Source organism: Rhinoraja longicauda, chromosome 11, assembly GCF_053455715.1.
Source record: "Rhinoraja longicauda isolate Sanriku21f chromosome 11, sRhiLon1.1, whole genome shotgun sequence".
Lineage (NCBI taxonomy): Eukaryota > Metazoa > Chordata > Chondrichthyes > Rajiformes > Arhynchobatidae > Rhinoraja > Rhinoraja longicauda.
The window spans coordinates 14,511,154-14,530,531 of NC_135963.1; the positions used below are offsets into that span (position 1 = coordinate 14,511,154).

A 19,378-nucleotide genomic window follows, 5' to 3' on the forward strand; every position below is an offset into this window, starting at 1 on the left:
AAACACTAATGCGAATGTGCCAAATAGTTTCCTTCGATGTTCTCTGATTGCTTGATTCAGCCCACTGACATTGTTAATAGCAATCTGGTGCGTATTGAAAGCAAGAAATAAATAAGATATTGGCATGCTATGGTCAGAAAATCCCTGACAATGTCGCTTACTGTACCAGCTGTGTTATACTGATCACAGCACTGAATCATGACATCACTTGGCCAGGCATTCAGTTGAGGACAACAGTCACACCCCCAGAGGACTCCATTATTTGTAAGACAAGGGGACCTGTTACCTATGGAGGGATGGTACCAGCTGGCACCTCAGCTCCACAGACACACCACTTTGCAGCAACTTTCCCACCATCTCCCAGCTGCACAACGACTACAGAAAGGTTCTGTTCGTTGGACAAAGATCACACTCACTCACCAGTGATCAGAAATAAAGTATAATGCATGAAGCAATTCAAGCTAACGGCAGCAAGAAAACAAATGAAGTGTGTGTGTGTGTGTGTGTGTGTGAGAGAGAGAGAGAGAGAGAGAGAGAGAGAGAGAGAGAGAGAGAGAGAGAGAGAGAGAGAGAGAGAGAGAGAGCGAGAGAGAGAGAGAGAGGGAGGGAGGGAAAGAGAGAGAGAGAGAGAGAGAGAGAGAGAGAGAGAGAGATCTAGTCAGGCGTTGTCCAAATACTCTTTAGATATTTTATAAAGAAAGTGCAGATAACATAAAACATGTTAACATAACATTTTTGCACTCATTTTGCCCTTTCAGAAATCCTACCTGAGATTAAATTACGGTTTTTAACATTGATGGTTATTCCTGGATACTCATATTTAAAATGATAAGCTTCTTGACTGAGAATCTCCTCCCCGATTCTACGATTTGTGTGGTGAATGCACAAATGTTATTGTGCTTCTTAAACTTCACCTCGAGTGGAGTCGGTTGACTATTCCAAGTGGAGTCAGTGTGAACTCTCTGAGAATTGCAACTGGTTTTATAAATTCACCAAGGAGGTCTTTTAGTTGAGCAAAGCAGTTTGGGGGCGGTCAGCTGCACAAACAACTCTGTTTCGAAAGCTGTCCGGGCATAGCTGGATCATTTGAACGTAAAACAAAAAGCTTGTCAAAGGAACGGTCTGAAAAAAAAAACTAGAAGCTGAACCTTCATGTGAGTGGAGGTGGAGGCGGAGGCGGAGTCAGACTTTGCTCACTGGAGACTCACCTGCAAGTGGAAAACAGCGAGGAAAGGCAACACCCACAAGATTCTGGAAAAATCTGACAAACTGCAGAATGCAAACTGACAATGCATTCACTTTGTTCTCCGAGAAGGCTGCCTGGTGCAACACTTCACCGGCGTGGAAGCTGGACTGATTAGTTAGTTACCTGCTTCAAGACGGCCTGTAAAACGATCTGGAAACTGAACACCTTGGCCAGCGGGAGGGTTGGGAAAAGATTAGGGTGGAATCGTGGAAAGAACATCCAATCCGGAGCCTGTGCAATTACAGCGACACGATCCTGAGAAGCAAAACCTCGAGACTTTGGACTATTTGCAGGTTCACCTGATAAAGCTGCAGATACTCTTTGCAATTGCAGTATTTCATGAAAATCTCTTTGCACGGATTTTTTGGGGATTTTTTTTTGGAACTGCTTCATAACAGGTTGCATCTACATTAGACACAAACGTTATCTTGAGGAAACCATCAAGTGTGAGATTGCACCGCTGGGCGAAGCACATTATTAATGAGGAGCGAAGTGTTGGAGGGATTTAAACATGGAGGGACCGCGCTGATTTGAAGCCCAGCGTTAAGAGAAGCTGCCTCGGCCGACAAGTCTGGGAACTCTATAATATCTTGCCTTGTGAGATAATCGCAACGCTCCTCGACGCCAGCCTGGGAGATGGGACATACACGTCATCATTGCTGGAACAAGTAAGCAAGGGAATTAGACTGGGAGTTGTGCTTAAAGATACTGGGTGATTTCATAGGAAGGGCTCGGAATTGTGGACAGTTGGAATCATGTGAACGATTGCAACTTATCAACCTGCACTCTTTTTAAGGAGAATCCTTAACTCTCAAAGCATATACAACGTGGAGCATGCATCTGAGACGGCCTTGCCTGTGGTATTAATGATCTTCCAGGGAACCTGAATGGAACAAAACAAAACAAATGGATGACACTGAAGGGATAAAATTGAATTTTAAATATCTGCAGCAAATTCAAATGAAAATCCGGGTCTGGTGTGAAAGTGAATACTACTTCCTAATTCATGAAGTTGCTACTCTCTGATCCCATGCGGCTCTTCTCTCATCCCAGTTATTCCACAAGTTCTCCACAATTTCTAACTCTATGAATCTGGTTAACTTGGGCGATTTCTACCAAACAACAGCCATTCAATTTCCAAGTGTGTAGGAAGGAACTGGCGATGCTGGTTTATACCGAAGAGAGACACAAAATGCTGGAGTAACTCAGCGGGTCAGGCAGCATCTCTGGAGAGAAGGAACAGTTGACGCTTCGGGTCGAGACCCTTCTTCAGACTGAGACTCGTTTGAGTTTTACTGTTTGTGGAGGGTTTTCTCCCCCCCCCCCCCGACATCTTGGATATTTTGGAGGCTCGCTTTAATATTTATTTTTCCCTTTGGAGAAGGGTGGCCAAATATCTCCAGATGCCGGAGCTATCGGAGATGACCACACCTGGCCGTTCTCCTGCGAACCCTCTGCGGATCCAGCAGAGCATCTTGGAGGACCAGGTGGAGCTGTGGTGGTTCCAAGACCTCAAACGCTCCATCCTGTGCTACTCCGTGGCCGTGGTGCTCATCCTGGGGACCGGATTGGGAGGAATCGTGTTATTGTCCACTGCGACGAGTAAGTCGAGCGAGTGGCGGCTGGGAGTCGGGACTGTCATGTGTCTCCTGGCTTTGGGCATCCTCCTGAAACAGTTACTGAGCTCCGCCATCCAGGACATGAACTGCATGAGGAACAGGACCCAGATCAACAAGCTGAGGAGCGGAGGGCTAATTGATTATTTGCTTATTCTGATCGCCGGGTCGGTCATACTCATCTGTGGCTACGTGCTGATCATCCTGGCCAATTCTGACCCTCGCCTCTCGCTGAGGTCCTGGAGCGACATGCTCATCGCCGGTGTTGCCATCACATTTTCCGGCTCCGTTATCCTCCTTGTGCTCTTAGTCTACAGCGTGATCTTCAGATTTTGTCCCCATATAGTACCCGGGTATACAGGTAGGGGAGAGCTGAGCATTTATGTGATATCTACGAGCACTACAGAAGGGAGGTTTCATCAAGTCCAGCCAACTTGATCTGAATCGGGCTCAAGACTGGGAATTGTCTGGACAAATCTGCCTCATTCTCACGGTGAATACTGAAGGTGCAACGCCACAAATAAGCTTTTAACAATACAAATTAATGCCGGTCGGGATCAATTTGTCTGAGTCTAATTTTGAATTCTGGTGGAGACTTGCTCGGCATTGACCACGGGAAGAGATTTGAGATGTGCTGATGAAAATGTTTTATCCGTTGATGATCACAAATGACTAGATTCTCACAAATGTAGCTGTCGCAAAATGACACTCACCAAAAAAAAAAGCACTTTGGGTTTGCAGAATTTCAGAGGACTAAACAGAATTAATGTCAAACACAAACACACTTTGCCTCAGCCAGGTCACTAACAAAAGGTGCTGTGCGGCTGCTTATAATAAATGCAAATAAATGTTTAAATATTTAAGAGTGGAATTGTTTTCTATTCGTCTCGTCATCAGTACACCTTTGTTACTTAATCTGCCTGATCCTTTATCATCACGCTTACTTCATGTTTTTTTAAACTGTTGCAGTATTTACTGTTTGAAGAAGTACATTTCCGGTTGTTTATTAGTAAAAAAAAAGATGTTCCTGGGGTGGTAACCATTTCAATATTTTGGTCATTTGTTGTTGAAGCATTATTATTATTCATTCTTTGTTAAAAAATGACTTTCGCGTCATGGAAATACAGGGGACTGCAGATGCTGGTTTACAAAAAAAAGACACAAAGTGCTGGATTAACTCGGCGAGTCAGGCAGCATCTGTGGAGAACATGGGACAGGTGATGTTTCGGGTTGGGACCTTCCTTCAGATTGATTGTATAGGTGGGGGGGGGGGGGGGTGTAGAAATCTGGAATTGAGGACGGCCGGGACAAAGCATGGCGAGTGATAGGTGGATACAGGTGAGGGGCGGCAGGTGGCCAGAGATGAAAAGATAAAAGGTAAAGGTAGAATAGGTGTAAATTGTGAAGCAAGAGGAAGGAATGCAAGTGGAAAGGGAGGGGGAAGTGGTCAAATGGATGCGGATCTAGGTGGGGCACAGGGAAGTGGGGGGGGGGGGGGGGTAGAAAAAGTGTATTGATTGTAGATTGGTATTTTTACTGCTTTAATTATTTGATAATTTGGTTGGTTTGGAACAATTACTTGACAATAAAATTGAATTTTAAATATCTGCAGCAAATTCAAATGAAAATCCGGGTCTGGTGTGAAAGTGAATACTACTTCCTAATTCATGAAGTTGCTACTCTCTGATCTCATGCGGCTCTACTCTCATCCCAGTTATTCCACAAGTTCTCCACAAGTTCTAACTCTATGAATCTGGTTAACTTGGGCGATTTCTACCAAACAACAACCATTCAATTTCTAAGTGAGCAGGAATGAACTGGAGATGCTGGTTTATACCGAAGAGAGACACAAAATGCTGGAGTAACTCAGTGGGTCAGGCAGCATCTCAGGAGAGAAGGAAAAGTTGACGCTTCGGGTCGAGACCCTTCTTCAGACTGAGACTCGTTTGAGTTTTACTGTTTGTGGGGGGTTTTCCCCCCGACATCTTGGTATATTTTGGTTCCAAGACATATGGGCCAAACGCAGGCAGGTGGGACCAGTGTATGAAGGACATGGTCGGTGAGGGCAAGTTGGGCTGAAGGGCCTGTTTCCATGTTGTTTGACTCTGACTCTAATGTCTGGTAAATTGTAGCATCAATGTCTGCCTTCATAACAAATGGAGATTCTTTCCAAGGTCAACACCCTGGTACTGGGGCCTTGATTATACTGGTTACATTGAACTGACATCATCATTCATATGCCTAACGTCAGTCTCTCAAAACAGACACTCTATTCTCAGCTGCGTGATGGGAAGCCTTTAACATTGGCACAAAGCCAAAGAACAGCACAGGCACAGGCACTTCGGCCAACAGTGCCTGCCCTAAAGATTTGATGTGCTTAAAGATTCTTTGAAGAAGTCCGCTGGTCCCCTGAGTATCCCTGGCCCAGCACTAGGTGTCCAGCACAGTGGCGCAGTGCTAGACCAGCTGCCTTACAGCACCAGAGACCGGGTTCGATCCTGACTACGGGTGCTGTCTAAAAGAGAGTTAGATAGAGCTCTAGGGGCTGGCGGAATCAAGGGATATGGGGAGAAGGCAGGCACAGGTTACTGATTGTGGATGATCAGCCATGATCACAATGAATGGCGGTGCTGGCTCGAAGGGCCAAATGGCCTCCTCCTGCACCTATTTTCTATGTTTCTATGCTGTCTGTATGGAGTTTGTACGTTCTCCCTGTGACCGCGTGGGCTTTCTCCAAGAACTTCGGTTTCCTCGCACACTCCAAAGACGTACAGGTTTGTAGGTTAATTGGCTTAGTATATGTGTAAAAATTGTCCCTAGTGTTGGGTAGTGGTAATGTGCAGGGATCGCTGGTCGGTGCGGACTCGGTGGGCCGAAGGGCCTGTTTCCTTGCTGTATCTCTAAACTAAACTAAACTAAAATAAACTAAACTAAAGTCAGCAAAAGCCTGAAACATGGCTGCACCTTCCTGCACGCATATTCCTGTTTCCTCCCACATTCCAAGGACGTGCAGGTTTGTAGGTTAATTGTCCTTGTGAATAGTCCTTGTGAATTGTCCTTGTGAATAGGATAGAACTAGTGTATGAGTGATCGATAGCACGGACTCGGTGGGCTGAAGGGCCTGTGTCCACACTGTATCTCTAAACTAAACTAAACTATACTCAAAATGGAGGGGGAGTTTTCGGGATGGTATTGCCAACTGAAGCATTGGAAGCATGAACACTTTACCAACGATACACCTGCTGTCCTGTCAACCACCGCAAGCTCCCATCTGTAGACGAGATGTGGTTCCCACATTGATCTCATTTAACCACCTCATGGATCAAGAGCCCACATGAAAAGGACGCCGGGTAGGAATGGTTAAATGCCTCATAAACATGCCCAGTGAGAGGTGGGGTTAAAATTGATCAAGATGTTTAACTGATGTCCAGTCTGTTTTACTGCAGGAATGTAATTGATCCCATATATCCCAACGCAGTATTTGAGGTGAGAAGGAACTTTTTCACCCAGAGAGTTGTGAATTTGTGGAACTTTCTGCCACAGAGGGCAGTGGAGGCCAAATCGCTGGGTGAATTTAAGAGAGCATTAGATAGAGCTCTGAGGGCTCGTGGAATCAAGGGATATGGGGAGAAGTTGGGCACAGGTTACTGATTGTGGATGATCAGCCGTGGTCATAATGAATGGAAGTGCTGGCTCAAAGGGCCGAATGGCCTCCTCCTGCACCTATTTTCTATGTTTCTGTTTCTATGTTTCTGTGAAATATTTATCCCAGATTTTTGCATTGCATTCTTGTTTGTGGGGACGGACAGTGTGGAAATTAGCTGCCTAGCACTGTGACAGTGACCACTCATCAGAGGTAATCAGTTAACAAAGAAGCACACGGAAACATCACTAAATGTGTCATATAAATGCAAGTTTGCTTTCTCTTTTTCTATCTGCTGGTAGAGTCAAACAGCAAGGAAACAGTTCACACGTTCACAAGTTATAGGAGTAGAATTAGGCTATTCGGCCCATGGAGTCTACTCTGTCATTCAATCATGGCTGATCTCTGCCTCCTAATCCCATTTTCCTGCCTTCTCCTCATGACGCCCGTTCTAATCAAGAATTTGTTTATCTCTACCTTAAAATTATCCACGGACTTGGCCTCCACAGCCCTCTGCGGCAATGAGTTCCAAAGATGAACTACCCTCTGACGAAAGAAATTCTTTGGCCCAATTTCTCCATGCCAACCAAAATGCTCCACCTGCCTACATTTGGCCCCTATCCCTCTTAACCTTTCCTATCCATGTACCTGAACAATGACTTTTAAATATTTTTAATAGTACTTGTAAATTTTTCAAGAAAAGTGAATGTGATTAAGGTAGTATAAGAAAATAACTGCAGATGCTGGTACACATCGAAGGTATTTATTCACAAAATGCTGGAGTAACTCAGCAGGTCAGGCAGCATCTCAGGAGAGAAGGAATGGGTGACGTTTCGGGTCGAGACCCTTCTTAGGGTCTCGACCCGAAACGTCACCCATTCCTTCTCTCCTGAGATGCTGCCTGACCTGCTGAGTTACTCCAGCATTTTGTGAATAAATACCTGCAATGTGATTAAGGTGTTTATGTCCATCCTTCTAGATAACTCACAATAATACTTTGGAATTTCATCTTCAGTTCCTGTGATGCCCAAAATATTCCTGGTGTCCTGGAAAGGCAATCACCCTGCTGCCAACTTCCTACTTTGTCATACCATTAACCATTGAGAATCATCTTTCTTGCTCTGTGTGCCAAGGAAAGACCTTGCCTTTGGCATTTATGGTGCAGAATGAATGAGTTAATTGTAAAGGAGACCAAGTGCCCATTGAAAGGAAAACTTGAAAACACATTTTGTAGGATTATTTTTATTTGCTTCATGTATAGAATTTTTAAGAACACTTTAAAAGCAGTTGGTTTTTACACACACTAATCTCACACTCATCTACTCTAAAACATTGAAGATGGCTGGAAACTCTTTAGATTTCACCCAGTAGTTTTAGAAAAATACCAGGGATCTGGGTGTCCTTGAAGTGATCTATTTTAACCCCTCTCCACACAGTTCTGGAGCTGTGCATTTGCCATCTTGGAGCCTGTGATCTATGGCTGAAAGACTTGCCGTGTAAGTCCCCTGGCAAAGCGTTTTTTTCTCCAGAAACAAGGAGAATTAACAAAGATCTTTTACACGAGGAAATTACAGTTTTACAACATTTAAAAGACGCGTGGACAGGTACTTGGATAGGAAAGGGATACGGGCCAAACGTGGGCAGGTGGGACAGGCGTAGATAGGGCACCTTGGTCAGCATGGGCAAGCTGGGGCGAGGGGCCTGTTTCTGTGCTGTATGGATCTTTGACACTGAGTGGGTAGGAAGGAACTGCAGATGCTGGTTTAAACTGAAGACACAAAAAGCGGGAGTAACTCAGCTGGACAGGCTGCATCTCTGGAGAGAAGGAATGGGTGCCGTTTTAGGTCGAGATCCTTCTACAGACTGGTTAGGGATAAGGGAAACGAGAGATATACACGATGATGTAGAGAGATGTAGACGATGATGTGGACAGATAAAGAACAATGGATGAAAGATATGCAAAAAAAGTAACGATGATAAAGGAAACAGGCCATTGATAGCTGGCACTGTGACGTAGGAAAGATAAGGGAGGAGGTTTGCATGGAGCAGGAACCCCAGCATGAAGCAGTAGGGCCGAATGGCCTGGCTTTAGGCAACCGCGCTCTCTGTTGTTGTAGGGCAAGGTCGTGTACTCTGTACCGTCTCTGACTGACACTAAGGTGCAGCAATAACTGAGCTCTCCCCAAGCATGTCAACAGCTTCACTCTCCAGGGGGCCTCTTTGTTTTAATTGTTTTGAGAACACAGCAGGTATCTCAGCTCCATCTCCTACACTAGGTGCCAGAAGGCTTCCAAGTGCGAGGTACTCAGCCTTGGAATTCAGCTCCCCTGCACTTCCAATGCACATTTTACAGTTTCGATCATCTCAAAGCCCTTCATAACCTACTTTTGAAGTGTATCACAGCTGCAGGGTAGGAAACACAGCTGCCAACTTGAGCAAGAGCATCCACAAACACCAAAGCGCTGACAGTCAGATGAATCTGCTTTACAAGAGGTAGAAACAAGGAAGTGCAGGTGCTGGTTTACAAAAGAAGACGCAAAGTGCTGGAATAACTCAGCAGGTCAGGCAACAGCCCTGGAGAACAGGGATAGGTGACGCTTCGGGTCAGGACTCTTTCAGACTGGTTGTGGTGGGTGGGGGGGGGGGAGAGAAAGTTGGAATAGAGGGCCAGGACAAAGCCTGGTGAGTGATGGGTGGTTACAATTGAGGCGGTTTTTTGATAGGCAGATGGTTCTGACTAAAGAAAGGGTCCCAACCCAAAAGGTCACCTATCCGTGTTCTCCAGAGACTGTTCTGCTGAGTCATTCCAGCACTGTGTCATCAATCTGTTTTATAATGTTGGTTTAGAGATAAGTATCAGCCAGAACACTATGGGATCAGGTTCCAACGGCTCAAAATGGTATCATGGAATAGAAACCTTCAATTAAGGGGCAACGATTTAAAATCATTCGAAACCAGAACTGGAGGGTCTGCTAAGCCCACGAACCCCAACTTCTGGACTCAGTGACAAGTACCGTGGAGTGAACTACCCCTGACACGTGTGAACAAATGCTTCTGCTTGCTGCTAGGAGCTGGATATATTTCTCATATAACACATTTGTATGTTCACTGCCCTTTAAAACTTTAGTTTAGTTTAGAGATACAGCGCGGAAACAGGCCCTTTGGCCCACCGGGTCCGCACCGACCAGCGACAGCCACATACTAGCACTGTCCTACACACACTGGGGACAATTTACAATTTTACCAAAGCCAATCAATCTACAAACCTGTACATCTTTGGAGTGTGGGAGGAAACCGGAACACACTGTGAAAACCCATGCAGGTCACAGGGACAATGGACAAACTCCGTACAGACAGCACCCGTAGTCAGGATCGAACCCGGGTCTCTGGTGCCATAAGGCAGCAACTCAACCGCTGTGCTCCCCAAAATGTAGTCTATTGTCATTTTCAATATGTAATGAATGCGGGAAATTCTTTTGGAAGGGTGTGGTGGAATATTGCACAAATCATGAATACATGTCTGGAGATTTCACCGCAAGACTTCCAACATAGAACTATTCTCGCACAGTGGCTCAACTGGCAGAGCCGCTGCCACACAGTGTCAGAGACCCGGGTTCGATCCTGACCTTGCGTGCTGTCCATGTGGAAGTTTGCACGTTCTCTCTGAAACCCCATGGCTTTTATTCCAGGTGTTCCCATTTCCTCCCACATCCCAAAGACATGTGGGTTTGTAGATTAATTGGCCTCTGTAAATTACCTCTAACGTGTAGGGAGTGAACACAAAAGTGTGATAACATCGAACTAGGGTGAATGGGTGATCAATGGTCGGTAAGGACTCGGTCGGTGGGCCAAAGGGCTTGTTTCCAAGCTGTATCTCTAATCCAGGGCGGCATGGTGGCGCAACAGTTGAGTAGCTACCTTACAGTGCTTACAGTGCAGGAGACCCGGGTTCGATCCCGACTACGGGTGCTGTACTGTACTGAGAGTTTGTACGTTCTCCCCATCACCTGCGTGGGGTTTTCTCCGAGATCTTCAGTTTCCTCCCACACTCCAAAGACGTACAGGTTTGTAGGGTTATTGGCTTGGTATAAAGGTAAATTGTCCCTAGTGTGTGTGTGTGGGATAGTGTTAATGTCCAGGGATCGCTGGTCATTGCGGACCCGGAGGGGCCGAATGGCTTGTTTCCCCGGCTGTATCTCTAAACAAACCTATTTAACCCAGTCAAACAGGCATTTAACCCTACCTCCAATATTTTTATACCTGTTAAACCTGAAGCAGCCAATCTTATTCAGAACACAACGGACCGGATTTTGTTCATTAAGGTTACAGCACTGGGCTTTATTAAAGAATGATTAGACAGCAAGTTCCAGTGGGTCCATCTGCCCCATTATACACAGTCATCAAAGGTTCTTGGCTGGGTAGCCCTACGTTTTCAGAGTCTTCCCTTTCCCAGTGTCTCAATCAGAGACTCACGCGCTAAAAGTTAACGTGCAGGCTCAGCCAATAATTAGGGAAGTAAATGATGCATTGACTTTTACTGCAAGAGGATTTGGGAAGAAGGTTAGGGATGTCTCACTGTAATTACATTGTGCCCCAGTAAATTCACATCTCAGGCCTCATCTCCCCACCAAAGGATAAACCTGCAATTGATGGAGAGCAGCAAAGTTTCACCAGGTTGACTCTTGACCTGGAGTTAGAGCCGATGCACCACTGAATTGAGAACAATAAAAGGTGATCTCATTGAAATGCACAAAATTCTTATAGCGCTTGACGTGTCAATTGAAAATCATTGAACGTCGTGCTTTAGGCAATGGATGCTCACTAAATCTACTCGGAAATATTATGGCTTCTCCATTCTGGCTTAAATCGACGATTAGCTCAACCGATGCTTCTACAAAAACTCCCTGGAACTGAAAGAGTGGGGCCTTATGCCCTCAGACTGTAAAGATAACAATAACGGAAACAGATTCAGGTATGGGCCATAAAGTCCTTAAATCGCTAATAAGGTCATAAGGAACAGGAGTAGAATTAGACCATTTGGCCCATCAAGTCTATTCCGCCATTCAATCATGGCTGATCTATCTCTCCCTCCTAACCCCATTCTCCTGCCTTCTCTCCATAACCTCTGACACCTGTACTAATCAAGAATCTATCTCTGCCTTATAAATATCCACTAAAAGCCTCCACAACCTTCTGTGGCAAAGAATTCCACAGATTCACCACCCTCTGACTGAAGACATTTCTCCTTATCTCCCCTTCCTAAAAGAATGTCCTTTAATTCTGACCTCTAGTCCTAGACTCTCCCACTGTTGGAAACATCCTCCCCACATCCATCCTATCCAAGCCTTTCACCATTCTGTATGTTTCAATGAGCCCCCCCCCCCCCCCCCCCCCCCAAACTTCAGCGAGTACAGGCCCAATGTTGACAAATGCTCATCATAGGTTAACCTACCCATTCCTGGGATCATTATTGTAAACCTCCTCTGGACCCTCTCCAGAGCTAGCACATCCTTCCTCAGATATGATGCCCACAATTGCTCACTCCGTCCATCTATAGGATCCTGGCTGACGTTTGACCTCAGCACCACCTTCCTGTGTTCCCCTAATTTCCCTTGATTCTTTTAACATCTAAACATATGTTGACCTCTGGCTTGATGATACTCAGTGCCAGAACGTCAGCACCTTCTTGGGGCAGAGAACTCTAAAGATTCACTGCCTTCTGGTGAAGACATTTCTTCACATGACTGGAGACACAAGAGACTGCAAATGGTGGAACCTGGAGTGATGAACAAGTTGCTGGAGGAAATCAGTGGGTCAGGCAACATCCATGGTGGCAGAAGTATGGTCAGCATTGTGGGTTGAGGCCCTGCATCAGGACTGGTCTTCACATGATTGCTCTGAATGACTGATCACTTATACCATGGGCCAACATTCCGGACATCCAAAGAAACATCAAACTGCACAATTAAGATATCAAACACAATGTGAATGCGTTTCATGAGATCACATTTTATCCTTCTAAATCCAGTAGAGTACTGGCTCAGTAATGCAGAAAAAAAGAACCGCAGATGCTGGTCAATACACACAAGCATCCAAAGTGTTGTAACTCAGCAGGTCAAGCAGCATCTCTGGAGAACATGGGTAGGTGGTGATTCACGTTGAGATCCTTCTTCACACTGACATTTTGGGTCGATACCCTTCTTCAGACTGGAGAAGAGTCTTGAACCGAAACGTCACCTATCCAAGTACTCCAGAGATGCTGCCTGACCTGCTTAGTTACCCCAGCACTTTGCGTACCTACTAGTTAACTAATGCCAAGCCAATAGACAATAGGTGCAGGAGTAGGCCATTTAGCCCTTCGAGCCAGCACCGCCATTCACTGTGATCATGGCTGATCATTCACAATCAGTACCCCGTTCCTGCCTTCTCCCCACATCCCTTGACTCTGCTATCTTTAAGAACTGTATCTAAATCTCTCTTGAAAGCATCCAGAGAATTGGCCTCCACTGCCTTCTGAGGCAGAGAATTCCACAGATTCACAACTCTCTGAGTAAAAACGTTTTTCCTCATCTCCGTTCTAAATGGCCTACCCCTTATTCCTAAACTGTGACCCCTGGTTCTGGTTTATTCCAAAAATAAAGCTGGTGAATCTCTGCCTCTCTCCCTCAGAATCAAGTTTATCCTTTGGTGGGGAGACGAGATACTAGATGTGGACAGAAAGTCCTGGAGTAAGGGTCAGGCAGCATCTCTGGAGAACATTGATGGGTGACGTTTCTGGTGGGGACCTTCTTCAGACCTTGGATGTAATGAGAATGAAGCATCCATACCCTTAATCCCAAATCCTCTTGCAATGAAGGTCATTTGCCTTCCTAATTACTGGCTAAACCTGCATGTTAACTTTTACTGTGTGCCCAAGGACACCAGATCCCTGTAAACATTAACATAACTTCAATCTTTCACTATTTAACAGTGTTCTGCCTTTCTATTTTCTGTACCTGAAATGACCTTGAATATACTTTTCTAATTGCTCCATGCCAATTCAGAATCTACACTGCTGTTGTGGATCCTTCAAATAATTCATTTAAGGAGTCGCGTTTATACCCCCTGGTCCAGAACCCTGGCAGAGGAGGCTGAACCAAAGAAACGTTGTGATGTGCTTCAGAGCAAAACACTACTGGAAATCCATGGGCAAGGAGGAATAAATGGCAGGGACTAAATTCAACCTCAGTTCTCAACACTAATCTGGGAAAGCAGAAGGAAAACAAAATACAACTCAAAATCTTTTCACCGGGTTGAGGTAAAGAATGGATCAACTTAATAATCAGGAGTTGCTGGCAGAATTCAATTCCAGCCTAAATGAGTGGTGGGATTAGAGGTAGTCTATCGTCCTCTGCTGTGTGTGAGGGCCTTATCTAAAACCTGCGTTTATACTCCGTCCGATAACAATAGATGTCCTATTGGTAGCCTAGGCCCAGTGCAAACTGGAGGAACAGCACCTACTACGCTGCACTCTACTTATAGCAATGTGTAGAAGGTTCCTTGGTTACAGGACACACAGGCATTACTACAAAAGGAACTCCAATTGCTGCTGTTCAAACTTCAAGTTCCAGATTTTCTCCCGTGATATTTGCTCCAACCATTAAACCTGACTGTGACAACTGGCACTTATCAAAGTTATGCTGAGTGACCTACAATACAGAAGGCAGTCGTTCAACCCATCATCCTTGTGATGACTCACTGCTAAAGCAATCGGAAACTATTTGCATTGTTCTATTAGACAACTAGGTGCTTTTTTCTTTTGCTAAAATCCAGTAGTGATCATTGCAACTAGATTTTTATTCCAGATTCGTTTAATTACTTGAAGTTAAATTCCCCGGTTGTCATGGTGGAATTTGAACCTGCGTCTCCAGAACCAATGGTCCAGCCCTCCAGTTCTAGATCAGGAAAGTACCCATTATTCTACCTGATCCAGGAAAAGGAAATAAAATCTTTATCTCCTTCATCACCCCTCCAGGGCATTTCTCACGCCAATATTTGTGTGGTGGTAATGTTTGAACGTGTCAGAACATTTGAAGTATGTCAGAAAGCTCAACAGAGATCAGCAAGTACCCTGGATGTGGCCTTCAGCTGACTGTATCCAGATAGCAGCAAAACCAGGAAGGAGCAGAAATGAAGGTAGAAACCTAACACTCATTCAGAGAGAGGCTACAAAGAAACGCTACGTCAGTAAGAGTCACATTTTCCTATCTGGTTGGTAGGAGCTCTGTTTGAACACTTCCGCTATGTGACACCCATAATCCGTGATCCTGAAGTCTTGTGGATTTGGATTTTGGTCATCATTTTCCCCTTCTTTACCGATCACAAATCATGTCCTTCCAACTCAGGAATCCCGCTGGATCGCAGTGTCCCTATTAATTGGTGCGCAGTTGATAATCTGGAACACAACACAGAGATATTAAAAAAACAGGAACAAGCTAACTACAAGTCACAATGAAATGGTTTAAAGCAAACTCTCCCCTCTGAAACCATTCTCTTCCGGAGATGTGCACTTGCATCTATATACTAAAACTCTTGTTTGTTTGTTCCTGAACCACGGCCAAAATGGTACATAATAGCGTGACAATTTTAGGCCCACCTTACTCACAGTCGCCCCTTTGGTGCTAATGGAAGAAGTTTCAATGAAATCGGTGTTATATTTTTAAAGTTATTCACATTTTAAAGTTTAAATCTATCTCCTAGGGAGGGAGGGAGTGGGGGAGGGGAGTGGGGGAGGGAGGGTGGGGGATGGAGGGGAGGGAGGGAGGGAGAGAGGGAGGGAGGAGGGGAAGGAGGGAGGGAGGGGAGGAGGAGGGAGAGGGGATAAGGGGGGTTGAGGGGGATGGAGTGCGGGGTCAAGGGAGGGGTGGAGGGAGGGGGAAGGGGGGATAAGGGGGGTTGAGGTGGATGGTGTGGGGGGAGGGGAAGGGGAGGGGAGGGGGAGGCAAAGGGGGGGTGAAGGGAGGGGGTGCAGGGAGGGGGAGGGGAGAGGTGAGGGGGAGGGGGATGGAGGGAGGGGTGGAGGGGGAGAGTGAAGGTAAGGGGGAGGGGAGTGGGGGGAGAGTGAAGGGGGAAGTGGGGGAGGAGAGGGTGCTGCACCAATGCAGGAGAGGTTTGGGCCTAACGGGTCCACTTGGTCTAGTAAAAACCTTAATGTTTTATCAACATCTCCCTTTCAGATCTCCTATCAATTGGGTTGTTAAAACTCTTACCATTCACTCTACATTTTCAGCTGCATATTTTCCTTTTTATACTATCTGGGTACGAATTTGTTTCCGGTTTGAGCGGATATGATCTCTCTCTGTAATCCAATGCTTCCTACTTACTCGCAGAGTTGCTAAGTAACCAGCACTTGGGTTGTTTATGGTATAAAGTACACACATTCATCAGGCTATTTAGTTTGATCTTGGTTAGAGCCATGCATGTGTGCAAGGGTAGTCTCTGATGTGTTTTACACTAGACAGCTGCCAAAATTGCTTTCATTTGGATAGTTCATTACTATCGCAATTGGCCCACTGGTTTTTGTGGCCATTAAAAAAAGGATTGTACATTCAAGTTTGGAAAAAAATATACAGGGAAATGCCAGTTCTCCAACATTGTCCTGGAGCCTCTACGAATGTGGTGATAAATTTGATAGATTCTGCTAAAATATTATCCAGGAAAATTGGCATTCAGCCATGAAAAAAGGACACGAGCTAAATCTGAAAGCTAGGAAATAGTAATAATGCGTATTGATTCTAAGAATCATAATAATTAACGGCATAGAATAAAACTTTTGGTCTTCTGCATTTTGCAAAAAATGGATCGACCAGGGGTTATATTCACTGGTATTTAGAAGGATGAGAGGGGATCTGATAGAAACATATCAAATTCTTAAGGGATTGGACAGGCTAGATGCAGGAAAAAAAATTCCCGATGTTGGGGGAGTCCAGAACCGGGGGTCACGGTTTAAGAATAAGGGGTAGGCCATTTAGGACTGAGATGAGATGAGGAAAAATGTTTTCACCCGGAGAGGTGTGAATCTGCGGAATTCTCTGCCACAGAAGGCAGTGGAGGCCAATTCATTGGATGTATTCAAGAGAGTTAGATAGAGCTCTTAGGGCTAACGGAATCAAGGGGTATGGGGAGAAAGCTGGAACGGGGTACTAATTTTGGATGATCAGCCATGATCTTATTGCATGGCGGTGCTAGCTCGAAGGGCCGAATGGCCTACGCCTGCACCTCTCTTCTATATTTCTATGCTGCGTTGCTTACCTCCACTCTGAGTAATGTAACGGACCCAGGGGAGAGCTTGATAACCACTCTTCTCAATGATTTTCAGATAGCGCACCTAGTGAAAATAAACACGCAGGTGATGAGTTTTCCCAAACATCTTCCAAACATATCATTCTCAACATACTAAGTACTGGGGTAACTCAGCGGGTCAGGCAGCTCAGAGTCTGAAGAAGGGCCCCGACCTGAAACGTCGCCTAGCCATGTTCTCCAGAGATGCAGCCTGACCCGCTGAGTTACTCCAGCACTTCGTCTTTAACTCAAGGTTCCAGCATCTGCAGCTTGTTGTGTCTCTGAACAAAAATGGGAATTGTGCAATTGCTGAATTCATTGCCCAATCATGAAAAACCCATCCCAACATTTTTTTGTTTTGTTATTTCAGTTAAACAATAAAAGCTCAAGTCCTTCTCAGCAAGCCAAGAAGGTTTGCTTGGGATGGAGATGATGCTTCCAGCGAAGAACAAGGACACAGTTGCAAGCTGTGACTGTGAGCATAGTTTCTTGTAGTAAGTCAGCACAGCATTGGGGAAGGCCAATCCTATCTTGTCAGCGTTACTATTCAAGTTAAAAAAAAAAATAATCCATCAACTAAATTCTGATTTCATTAAATCATTGCACCGTGGAAGGGGATCAATTGGCCCATTGAGTCCTTGTTGACTCTGTGCAAGGGAAAACTAATCCCGCCATTTCCCAGATCTCATGTACCACGTGTCTGTCCGACTATCCCATGACATTATTCGCGGTACCAGCGCTGAATGATTCCTGACACAGGGATTCGTCTGATGCCTTGTTTGGGGTTGGAAAAATGGAAGCCCATTTACTTTGGTAAAATTCCCCAATATTACAAGTAGGGGTAGCAGGGAGGTGGAGAAACATATCTGGCAGTCGCAGAAATTTGGTGGCCGTCATTTAAAAAAAAATATATTTCCCGTCTGGCACCCAGACAAGTTGACAGGCTGTTCAACAGTCAAGAGTTAGCAGACAGCGTCCATTGTATTTGGCTGGGTGGGAGGGAGCAATGGGGGTGTTGATTGGAAAAGGTATAGAAATAGAACTCAGTGATCGAGTCGAAGGTATTTATTCACAAAATGCTGGAGTGACTCAGCAGGTCAGGCAGCATCTCGGGAGAGAGGGAATGGGTGACGTTTCGGGTTGAGACCCTTCTTCAGACTGAAGAAGGGTCTCGACCCGAAACATCACCCATTCCCTCTCTCCCGAGATGCTGCCTGACCTGCTGAGTTACTCCAGCATTTTGTGAATAAATACCTTCGATTTGTACCAGCATCTGCAGTTATCTTCTTATACTCAGTGATAGAGTCGGTCAGATCACAAGGTAGGCCGAACGTAGCCTGAGTAAACTTCCCGCTATTTCGAAACTAACACAGAACATTCAAATTAACTTGGGAAAGCACCGGGAAACAAGAAAACCAAAATGCGATTGGAAATTCCAGCTTTCCTCCTTTAATGAAATATCCAGTTCAGTTGAGTTTATTGTCACCTGTACCGACGTACAGTGGTACTGACCTGAATTCCAGAGACAGTGAAGTATGGAATTTCAAAATTGATGGTGATGGGCGGCTTCCCCTCCTGCTCCTCACCCTCAACACTTGGGAGACCAAAGTGAGCCCGCATCAAGTATTCCTTACCACCCTGAAAAGAACGGAAACAGGCAATGATGACCATAGGGCAGAACAGTGGCGCAGCGGTAGGGCTTCTGCATCGCAGCGACAGAGACCCGGGTTTGATCCTGACTTCAGGTGCCGTCTGTGCAGAGATTGCTCGCCCTCCCTGTGACCGCATGGGTTTTCTCTGGGAGCTCCGATTTCCTCTCACATTCCAAAGACGTGCGGGTTTGTGGGTTAATTGACTTTTATGTCGCTCCTAGTGTGTAAGACATAGAACTAGTGTTTGGGAGGTTGATGGTTGGCGTGGTTGCAGTGGGCAGAAGGGCCTGTTTCCACGCTGTATAGCTAAAGTAAACGGCGGAAATTGGAGGAGCAGCACCTCATATTTCGCCTGGGCAGTTTGCGGCCCGGTGGTATGAACGTCGACTTCTCCAACTTCAGATAGCTCCTCTGTCCCTCCCTTCCCCTCCTCCTTCCCAGATCTCCCTCTATCTTCTTGTCTCCACCTATATCCTTCCTTTGTCCCACCCCCGACATCAGTCTGAAGAAGGGTCTCGACCCAAAACGTCACTCATTCCTTCTCTCCCGAGATGCTGCCTGACCTGCTGAGTTACTCCAGCATTTTGTGAATAAACTAAATCAAGGGCAGGAATGGGTCCAAGGGTTTAATAAAGCAAACCTGCAAAATCGGAGAACATAGCACTGCTGACAAATGTGGAATACATTTCATATTCATTAGACCTATTTAAAGCACTACTGGAGTGGAAGTGCTTCAGCACAAATACCTAGACGGGCACTCCGATGTAGTGTTGAGGGAACGCGTGCATAGTTGGTGGTTTTTCTTGGGCGAGACATTAAGCTGAAACCACAACTGACCCCAGAGGTGGCACAGTGGCACAGATGGTAGAGCTGCTGCCTCACAGCGCCAGAGACCTGGGTT

General features: G+C 45.6%; 2 protein-coding genes across 2 annotated transcripts in view; one reads left to right on the top strand and one right to left on the bottom strand.

Moving 5' to 3' along the window:
- Positions 1-929: 929 nt before the first annotated feature.
- On the top strand, positions 930-4,083 carry tmem125a (transmembrane protein 125a). Its single transcript, XM_078408298.1, has one exon. The coding sequence runs from the start codon at positions 2,650-2,652 to the stop codon at positions 3,298-3,300; it is 651 nt and encodes a 216-aa protein (XP_078264424.1). The 5' UTR covers positions 930-2,649; the 3' UTR covers positions 3,301-4,083.
- A 7,821-nt stretch (positions 4,084-11,904) lies between these two features.
- Positions 11,905-19,378, bottom strand: part of LOC144598314 (AP-1 complex subunit mu-1-like) — a 44,629-nt gene continuing 37,155 nt past the window's right edge. Inside the window, exons 10-12 of the mRNA XM_078408299.1 lie at positions 18,338-18,463; positions 16,796-16,871; positions 11,905-14,939 (exon numbers count right to left, since the gene is read on the bottom strand). Of these exons, the coding sequence (XP_078264425.1) occupies positions 14,917-14,939; positions 16,796-16,871; positions 18,338-18,463 (225 nt within the window). The 3' untranslated portion in view covers positions 11,905-14,916. The remainder of the gene's footprint in view (positions 14,940-16,795; positions 16,872-18,337; positions 18,464-19,378) is intronic.